The sequence below is a fragment of the Chlamydotis macqueenii genome, chromosome 5 (assembly GCF_036417535.1).
Source record: "Chlamydotis macqueenii isolate bChlMac1 chromosome 5, bChlMac1.mat, whole genome shotgun sequence".
Lineage (NCBI taxonomy): Eukaryota > Metazoa > Chordata > Aves > Otidiformes > Otididae > Chlamydotis > Chlamydotis macqueenii.
The window spans coordinates 57,041,684-57,052,140 of NC_141560.1; the positions used below are offsets into that span (position 1 = coordinate 57,041,684).

General features: G+C 38.4%; 1 protein-coding gene across 2 annotated transcripts; it reads left to right on the top strand.

The window, feature by feature from the left end:
- Positions 1 to 9,806, top strand: PSMA1 (proteasome 20S subunit alpha 1). 2 transcript variants are annotated; one of them, XM_086749706.1, is made up of 10 exons: positions 1 to 150; positions 795 to 839; positions 3,757 to 3,858; positions 4,376 to 4,479; positions 5,322 to 5,410; positions 6,135 to 6,205; positions 7,131 to 7,260; positions 7,895 to 7,974; positions 8,833 to 8,937; positions 9,450 to 9,806. In XM_086749706.1, exons 1-10 carry the CDS (start codon positions 148 to 150, stop codon positions 9,504 to 9,506), a joined length of 786 nt encoding a protein of 261 aa, XP_086605832.1. In that variant the 5' UTR covers positions 1 to 147; the 3' UTR covers positions 9,507 to 9,806. The 2 variants fall into 2 exon arrangements, with proteins under 2 accessions (XP_086605832.1, XP_086605833.1); XM_086749707.1 differs by lacking the exon at positions 1 to 150 and adding an exon at positions 404 to 703.
- Positions 9,807 to 10,457: the final 651 nt, after the last annotated feature.

Sequence of the window (10,457 nt, forward strand, 5' to 3'; positions counted from 1 at the left end):
CCTGGAGTGGGACGAGCCGCCGAGCGCTCAATCGATGACTCTAGGTGTGACTGGCTCTGCTTGGCCACTTCCAGTCCAGAGCGATCGCTACCGGAGCGGTTCCCCCTTCGCTGCTCTGGGGCTCGCGCCGCTGTCGGGGAAAGGAGGATGGTGAGGGGCGGCCGGGACAGGCCGGTGCGGGGCGGGGCGGGGCAGGACACCCCCGCACCCCCTGCCCAGGCCGCGGTGCGAGCGCGGGGGGAAGAGGGAGGGCGAGAAGCAGGGAGCGGTGCCGTGAGTAAGCAGTTCCCGGGCCACGCGGGGCCGGGCTCGCCCCGGGCCTGGGCCTCGCTGCTGGGGCCCGGGGCTCGCTGCTGGGGCCCGGGGCTGGCCGGGGCGGGCGGCGGCGCTGGCTCGGTCCGGCGCTGGGGCAGTCAGGACTGCTCGGCTGCCCCCGGAGCGCGCTGAGCGGGCGGAGCGGCATCTTCGGCCCCGACGGGGTGGGAGACTGATAGCGGCCCCTGCCCTGCACGAGCAGCGGGGTCGGGCGCCTCTGCTCGCCCTGCCGGGTCGGAGGCCGAGGCGGTGCGCTCGCCGCGCTGGAACTTCCCGCTTGTGTGCTGCCCGTTGTGTGTGCGCCCTTACTCCGGCCTGGAAAGGAGTTAGACCGAAGAATTGTCCCCCGTGTCAGGCCTGGGAACAAATACTTGGCGTAAAAAGCCCTGTAAGGAAAACGACCAGAGCTTCACTCGGGAATGCTCTTTCTGCCTGCTTATGAGCTATGCTAGTAATGAATTGTATTTTCTTCATTCTAGTTTCGCAACCAGTATGACAATGATGTCACAGTTTGGAGCCCTCAGGTAAAGTCTTCCTAAGCTTGCTAACTGGCTTTTTACTGGTTTCCTGTATTTGCTTCGCTTTTGCAGCAGTGGTATTACAATGTATTCAGATGCCTAAAACTTACTGCAGTCTGCTCTCTTCTTATTTTGTAGGCTGTAGGTTTCTGGAAAGCCATTAGCACATCACTAAGCTTCTGGTGTGTGAGCCTAAACGGTGCTTATGTGGGCCCTGTTACCTCACAGTCCTTCAGGTGGTTATTTTCTGAAGGTACCTGTGAGGTACAAAATAGATGTTATAATAGATCTGTTATAAAAAATTGGTGAGTAAGGTATCAAAAAGCATGAAACTGAGCTCAATTCTCCCCATGTTAAGCTACTGCTAAGTCATTCTCTTTTATTCACTAGCTAATGTTAGAAAGGAACTATTTAGTCTGCAATTGGGAAAAAAATTCATATAATTAGATTTTTTTTTTTTATCAAGAGCTTTACAGTATTCAAATTTTTCAGAACAAAAATTATTAAAACTTGATATTTAGTGCTCAAGTGAGAATACACTGACTTCTTCAAGTGTGGCATAACAGCACTGTTTATGTGCAACACAGTTTTTACTCCCTTATAGGCCTCTTTTTGAATGACTACCTGTATGGTAATCTGAAGCATGGAATCTGAGAGATTGACTTTTGTAGTATGAATTCACAAATCTTGATTTTCTAAATTGAAATGGTCACAAATGTGCCTCTTGAATAAATTCCGTGTATAAAGCTTATAACTACAACATTGAGAGCTAAAACATGCAAGTGATTAAATGCCACGTGATTTTGTAATGCAGTTTACATTGTACTTCAATGATGAAGTCTGTGCATCTGTGTGTCCCTAGTTTCCCATGTTGTGGAATGTTAGGGAGGCTTCATACTATCTCTATACTTAAGATTAAGTTGAAATTTGCACTTGACTTTGAAATTTTGTTACTCTGAATGAGTTTCACATTGTGTGTTCTTCTAAAACTTACACAGGTTGTGTTGACTTCAAAATAAATATGCTAGAATTTTAAAAGCAAGTATCAGTTCAGGTGTTTAATGTTGCCTCTTTTGGTATGTACGTTTAAGATTGGATACTTAGGGAAAATTTGAGTCTTGAAAATTGACTCATTTCTAGATCTAGCAAAACTAAAGATTTATTTTAAATGCAAACAGGAAACTGTATTAGTGTAAAGTTAATGTATCATTAGTTTGTGAATTTATATTACTACTGAAAATCATCATGCAGTAGTATTGTTTGAAAGATACATTTTCAGCATACATTGTTGCAAAGCATGTAGTTTCCATCCTGTATGAAGGCAACCTTAAATATTTGCACGTTCTTTAGTCAGTACCATGATAGCTGTAGACGGCTTTGAACTGCTTTCATCCTTCTTAATAACTGTGGTTTTTTCTGGCAGATTCTGTATCAGGAGCTTTAATTTTAATTTTTTTTAATATGTCAAAAATTATTGTTAAAGGTTTAACATTCTCTTGAGACTTTTAGTAGATATCATTAAGTCATTAACAGCACTAATTTCTGTTTCTTTTCATAAATTGCCTTAAAAATGTGAATAGTGTTGATCTTTTTTATTAAAAAGACAATTAAAATGGCTACTCTGCTGCAATTGCTGCTTCATACATTCCTGTTGATGAGGCAGTGATATGATACAGTAGTAATTATTGACATTGTTAATACAGGGGCAAAGAATAATCATACTTTATTGGGAGGTATTTTCAAATATTGTTTTCAAGAAAAGGAGGTAGGAGATGAAAGGCTAGAAGGGGTTTCACACTTTTACAGCCTTTCGAGTCATTCATGAATGACATAAACACATGTTGGACAGGTCACAGTGATGCCATACTGCTCTCGAGCAGGAAGTATCCTACATTATTGAAATTCCATTTATAATTTAGTGGATGAAATAGAACATTAGCATATTTTAAGCATCTAGTGAACTTTTTCTTTATCTGGATAAATTGAATCAAAAATCTTTTACCAAAAAAGCCCCCAGCAGCCTAAAAGAAGGTGATTTCCTGTAGATTATCCCCAGTACACTTCACTAGAACAGTTACTACATACCACTGCATCACAACTGGTAGGCTGCAACTGTGTGCTGCGCTTAGTAATTCCAGGACTTGCACAGTAGCAGTGAACATGCTTACTATTTGACATAGGCTGGCCAACTAGAGACCAGAAAATTAGTGACTTTGCCCTCAGCAGTTGCATTAAAAGGATGTCTTATTTTCCTGCAAAGCTCCTTGCTGTCTTTACAGTATTAGCACCAAAACATTTATTTATCTTTATGCTTCCATAGTGAGGTGAGAAGGTAATAATTTATTGTCCCTATTTTAGTTGGGAATCCTAAGGAGATCAAGATAAAGGTGTTTAATAATTCAAAGTATCCATTCTGAGAATTTGTGGGGATTTAATTGTCTTTGAGACCTTTACTCCTCTTTCAGGCTTCAATGCAGTTGACTAATAACTTATTTAGAAGTTATTAGGGAATGGATGCATAAGACTTGCATAAGACTCATTTCTTCAGGAAACTTGATTAAAAGTGTCCAACTTCAGATGGAAGTTCCGTTGTTGAAACACGTTGGGTCAAATACTGATTCCTCTGAGAACAGTGACAAAAGTCTTGTGATTCTAATAATGCCAAGATTATTCACCCTTTCTCTTTTGTTTCCCTATTTCTTTGTATGCAGTAGCGAGCGGCTTGAAGATGGCCAGATTTTTGTGGGTTAATGGTGAGGTGTTTGCAGAAGATAGCTGAGAATGTCTATTGGTTGTAGGTTTGAACTGTTATGCAGTAGGCATACTTGTTGGAAGGGGGGAATCGAAGGTCTGAAAATCAAAAACCACTGAAAATTGATAGAGGATCAACTTTAGAATGATTACCTTTGATTTTATTCTGTAGGGCCGAATTCATCAAATAGAATATGCCATGGAAGCTGTGAAACAAGGCTCAGCTACTGTGGGGCTGAAGTCGAAAACACATGCTGTTCTGGTTGCTCTAAAGGTAACTTAAAAACTGTGTTCTCAGGACAGTAATATTAGTAGAAGAGGTTTGGTTTACTTTAGCACAGTCTGAACTTTTGTGTGTAGTATAAATGCAATCCCAGTTTCTTTTTGCTTAAGTACCAGTATAGAACTATAAATATTTTTAGTACCTGTTCAAAGCAGATTTTCACAAAACGGTGAGGAAAATGAGTGAAAGATTTTCTTCCCTTTAAAAGATGTGTTCCTTTTTTTTTTTTTTTTTTTAATTAGTTATTTAATAGTATAAGCATTTATTTACCCAAAGCTTGAGTGAGTGTCTGTTTCTTTTTTTGTTGTTCTGACAGTTTCCTCCTGGAGTGGAATTAGGTTTTTCTTGTCTTCTGCAAGTTTATAAATTTTGTTTGGTTGGTTTTTTTTGTTTGTTTTTTAATGTTTTATGATCATACTTAATTCTTGCTATAAATGTTAGCAGATTTCTCCATAGTGCTTGGCAAACTGTTCAGTCTGCCACATAGCTTTCTCCTTTTTTTGCACAGAGAGCACAGTCTGAGCTGGCAGCTCATCAGAAAAAAATCCTGTATGTTGACAACCATATTGGTATCTCAATTGCTGGACTCACTGCTGATGCAAGACTCTTGTGGTGAGTATCTTAGTTGTTGACGTACATGGTTCTGCAACAATGAGTGAAAGTTCTTTTGTAGACTATTGCAAATGAAATTTTATGGTCAGCTAAGGATTAGTCTTGAATTACTGCTCTGTTGTACTATGCCAAAGACCTCAGCATGAAATTCTGGCAGATTTTTAACTAGTTGGCAGAAGTCTCATTTGTTTGGCCCAAAATTTTACTCTTTGGTTTTGTTACTAGTAAGACAGCCCTGTCTGGTTTCTTCAGTGTGATGGAGTTTCCAAGCAGTCTGAGAAAGTGCATCACTTATTTCCCTCTAGTAACTGCTGTGTGCACCCGTTTAAGAAAATTATTAAAAGCATATACTACTGTATGTGTTTGCTTCAGAGGGCTTGCTTTTTACCTGCTGGACACGTAGACTCATCAGGTGAGGTAAATACACATGGAAGGAGGAGTGTTCCTCAGTTTGACAGTAAAGGACAAAGAAGGCATAGGAAGAATTACTAAAATAAATTTTAATTCCTGTAATGTTACAAAGAAATGTTACCATTTAACTGTGGCTCTATTCCAGATGATCCATCTGTTGCCTGCATGAACTTCTACCTTCTTTGCATTTGTGTGGCTGAACTACTGTAATACTCTTTCAAACCTGTGGTCAGCTTTCTAAATAACAATTGTAGGTCATGATGAATGAAATTATATAATGCCTTTGATCCTTTTTCTCAACAAGCAGAGCTGAAACAAAAATATACTTACCTTAACAGACAAATATTGAGAGAAAAAATCATTGTGACTTTCATCTATGCATTGATTTTTTTTTTTTTTTTTTTTTTTTCTTCTTTCATTTTTCCTCCTAGCAATTTCATGCGTCAGGAGTGTCTGGATTCTAGATTTGTGTTTGATAGACCTCTTCCAGTTTCTCGCCTAGTGTCACTAATTGGAAGCAGTATCCTTTTTTTTTTTTTAAACACTTTTAAAAGTTTTATAGATTTTTACTTCTTAATGCTTGTTCATAAAATTATTTTCATATATCACAGCTTAAAAGTCATGTTAAATTGAAAAAGTTAATTCAAAGTTAATTTTTCTTTATTCACATTGCTTGTATATTCTTTCAGAGAATATTCCATAATATACACTGAACTGGTAGAGAAGTAATAAAGTGCTGTGCAATATTTAACATAGCACTGTTTATCTGTTACACAGCCCCATGCCTTTGGAAGTGGAGGAGAAAAGATGAATACACTGCTGGAAAATATGATCACTTACTGGATTGTAGCTGCTTGCTCAGATTATTTTTTTCTGTGGCAACTTATGTCTCCGCATGGAGCGCAGCGGAGCCCTTGTGTTCTGTTATTAGGTGCTTAGAAAAAGTTCAAAGCAATAAGAAATTAAATGCCGCTGTGCAGTTTTAGGTGAACTGTTTGTATTACTTGGCTGAATGCACTGCTCTGTTATTTTGGGAAAGCTAATTGCTAAATATTATTTTGGTGAAAAAGAAGTTGGAATTCCAAAGAAGTCATGAGATCCATTTCTTTTGAACATAGTCTTCACTCCTGGAAAAAATATATGCAAAGACTGTGTAACGGTTTTTGTATGTCTCCGCTTGGCTTAGGAAAATGTTTTGGGTAATTAACATGTTATTTTGAGATTGTTTCCTTAGCTTACTTAAGAAACTCAGATACCAACGCAGCGTTATGGCAGAAGACCGTATGGTGTAGGACTGCTCATTGCAGGTTATGATGTAAGTAAGCTGTGCTAGTTACTGTTGCTCAAAAAGAAAATGTGCTTAATGCGATTTTATACAACAAATAGATGTTGAGAGGGGAAGATGGAAGAGGCAGACTCATAAAAATTCTCTGAATAAGGTAATAATTTTCTGTATCTTACCCTAAAACATAACTTAAAAAAATGCTGATTGATAGCTAATCCTGTGGACACTTATGAGGTGTACATTTGTGAGAATGAAAAACTAATTATTTTAAGGTGCAAAATCAGGTACTGTAAAAATAAAATGTGTTTGTGTTTTAAGGGATCAAAATGTTGATGCCACAATGACAGTAATTATTCTACTATTGATTATGGAGCTTTACAAACTATTATTTTGAATACTTTTAATAAAAAATGAATGTGGAAACCATCACTGGCCTGTTTTGCTTAATGCAGCACGAACAGAATCTCTGCCCTCAAGATTTCTGACATGAGGAAGGTTGAAGGAAACTGTCGCCTTGCCTGAAATCTTGCATGACATGGTTAAGCCTACAGCAAGTTTTTATTTTTGTGCAGATATGACAGAATGTGTGTAAAATAGCTACTGCAAACCGTGAAGTAGGAAGCATACGTAAGCACAGTATGGTTTATGGAAAAGAGAGAGAAACGTTTTTGGTGCCAGCTGTCCTGCCCACATAAAAACTGCATCTTAATGCACAAAGTGTAAAGAAATACATTTTTTGTGGATTTTTTTTCCTTTACAGTAGCTTTGAAGGATTTATATAAAAACAGGTATATGATAAGCAATATAAAATATATTTGTATGCATATAAATAAGTTATGCAAAGCATCATGAAGCGAAACTGATGTGGAAAGTATCATGTGTCCCAGCAGCAGACTTGGTATGAATTTATAGATTTGTTTTACATTCTGTGGGCTTTTTTTTTCTCTCTTTGTAGGATATGGGTCCTCACATCTTCCAGACTTGTCCTTCTGCAAACTATTTTGACTGCAAAGCAATGTCCATTGGTGCTCGTTCACAGTCAGCACGAACTTACTTGGAGAGGCACATGACTGAATTTGCCGACTGTGAGTAATGAAACCGTGTCTATCTAATGGTATTAATCAATTATGCAGTTTATTTTCTGCTATTGCTCCGTTCTTTTGCATTTAGTACGATAGAAAGATAAACCTTGGGAGGCAAGTTTGGCATAAGTGTAAATCTGCATGAAGATAAAGTTCTAGAGCAAATGTTACAGATTTTCGTGTCTTAACATCTGGATGCTTAAAGCAGAGAAAAAAGTAAAGGGCCTCTGCCCTGTTTAACCCAGGGAAAGTACAATTCTTTCCATATCAGAGCAGGGATAGTATGTCAGGGCAAGTGTTTAGGGTGGTGCATTTAAAATGGTGAATTTATTTTTGTATGAAATGATGATGAGGAGACTATTGGATAGCTGCTTGGAAAAAAAAAACCCCTTGATTATCACTGCACTGGAGACAAGACAGGTGCCAAAACCAGATGCATTTGACTTGAAATATAGGGAAGGGCTAATTTCTCGAGGTACACTTTTATAACCAACTCTGTCTTCAGTACCGGAAAGGAGAGGAGCTCTGGAAGTCAAGTCAGCCAAACTGACTTTTTAGTTGTCAACTAGGAATGGGAAGAAGGGGAAATGAGCGTCTAGAATATAGTTTGTAAATGTCTTTCTGATTTCATTTTAAGGTAATCTAAATGAGCTAGTTAAACATGGACTGCGTGCCCTGAGAGAGACTCTTCCTGCTGAACAAGATCTGACCACCAAGGTAAATACTAGATTTTCTTAACAAGAAATTTAACTACCACTGTAACTAGAAATTACTGTGACAAAATTAATGTATGGCTGGTACTGAAATTTGGAAGCTGAATACTTGTAGATAGTATCATCTTCACTTCATATCTCTCAGACTTAGTTTTTTTAACAAAAAACATACTTTCTCTAAATAAGACATTATTTTCCTGGTTGCTTCATTCTGTTTTAGACTTCAATCAGTGTTTAAGATACATTACATGCAACTAGAGTCACAGTCAGTGCATTCTAAGCACAGTCAGTAATTCACGTGGGAGGTGAGGGAATGTAAGGCACAAACAGTTGATTGAGTATCCACCATCAAAAAATTGAAGAAACTTCTGACAATGAATTGAGGAACTGTTGAACAAGAAAATTCTAAGGATATCCATTAGTTGGTGTTTTGCCTGTGGCTGGTCTGCCGTTTTCCGTGTTTAATTTTTTTTTTATTCTTAGTGCACCTTGTTTTTTAGAACTCTTAAAATAATGAAAATGCAAAATAAGATTAAAATAAGTGGTTTTGAAAAACAGTTATTTGTTATTCAAAATAAAACAAAAAATTGAAAGGAATTGAAACCCTTGAATAGTGGTTATACTTGCAAGATTTTGAAATATGGTAGCTTTTGTAGGGGAGTAAATCTCCTTCCCTTTCCTTTCCTAGTACAATCTACCAAAGAGGGAGCGTCAACATTTCCTTTTTTCCTTAAGCAGACAAAACAGCACAATGAGTCTCTCTATCTCAGGAGGAAACTCTTTAATCTCTTTCACAAGCATAAAGCCACACAGCTATTTGCAGAAAAAATGCTTCTCACTTTTTTCAAAACTTGCTTAACAGAATGTTTCCATTGGAATTGTTGGCAAAGACATGGAGTTCACTATCTATGACGATGATGACGTAGCACCATTCCTAGAAGGTCTTGAGGAGAGACCGCAGAGAAAGGTGTGTGGTTTAGCTATAAATGAATGGGCTTTGTTGAAAGACAGCATTTTGTGATATATGACCTATCAGATTTGTATTTAGGGCAATTAACTCTCTATTACTCTAGTAGATTTTTAGGAATGTGATTTTTGAAATTTGATGTCACTATATTAACACAATGTAGTCTTAACTGGAGACTAAGATGCTGATTAAATGAATTTATAGAATCATAGAATGGTATTACCAAGCTGTTCCAGTGTCATCTATTTTCCCAATTTTAGAGCAAGTACTGATTTTCAGATTTTGCAACAGAAGTGGCTACATACGTTTCTCATGCCTGTTGCAAGATGTGTTCCTAGTCTCCTAATTGCCAACTCTGTGCTGTTCCATGCTTGGTTTGGGTAACTCTGCTTTGTAAGCTATTTGCTGACATGAGCTGCGTTTACCACTCATGGTGCTCAAACCAGGACAAAGCTGATTTACCAAGTGTTGTCTTCTGCCTTCCTAAAATATTTATTTTTCCTATTTTTAAGCCTGCTCCGCCTGCTGATGAACCTGCAGAAAAGGCAGAGGAGCCAATGGAACACTAGTTGGTGGATGAGTTCCTCTGTGAAAACGTATGTCTAATTATACAGGAACATTATCCGTTTGCTGGTAACTTTATCCTCACCTATGCTTTTTCTTCCGATACATTCTGAGGATTACTCTTAAAAAAGAAAGAAACCAACCCACCTATCTTTAAAAGGTAGACAGGAGGTCATAATTGGGTGTATTTTCTTTGACAAGAAAAGTGTAATCATTTTCTAAATAGTACACAATATTGTTTTTTAATGAAAAACATACTGTCTTTAACTTGTAAGGACAAGTGGAAATAAATCACTTTCTTGGAATCTGCTGTGGGTTTGTTTTTTTTTTTTTTTTAATCTGAACAAACAACTGTTCAAATAGTCTGTCATCAAGGTGCCATCATGTATTTGACCATTTGTCAATGTGAGGATTTACTTACTGTGTGTAAATGTGGTGCTTTTAGAAACTACTGAAATGAGAGGACTTTAAAATGCCTACAAAACTACAAAATAGTTGTGGAACAAATAGGATGCAGTCCATTTCCCTGTGTTGTCTTGTCATTGTCTCAAACTCAGCTTGAGAAGACCTTTCGGGTTATAAGTGTTTACCAGAAACATTGCAGGTTGAATAAGCATGAAGCTGCCAACCAGCATGTGTTTTGGTTTGTTTGGGTTTTTTTTTTTTTTTTGAGTTCTCTGCTTTAGTAAACCCCAGCTTGTTTGGAACCGAAATGAGTCACTTGATTCCTTTAGAGCCATCAGCCAGACTTGGGGTAGCGAAGGGCTTTTAGCTCACTAGTGGCCTAAACTGGAGTAAGGAGGGAAGCACACAAAATTGCATTACAGGTTGCCTGAGCTGTGGAGTCTGCATTGCTGCTGAGTAAACAGGCTCTCCGGGGTTTTGTCCCTTCAGCTCATTCTGCAGGGCCTGACCCAGGGATGCCCAGTGCCTGTTTGGACCCAAGCTGAATGCCA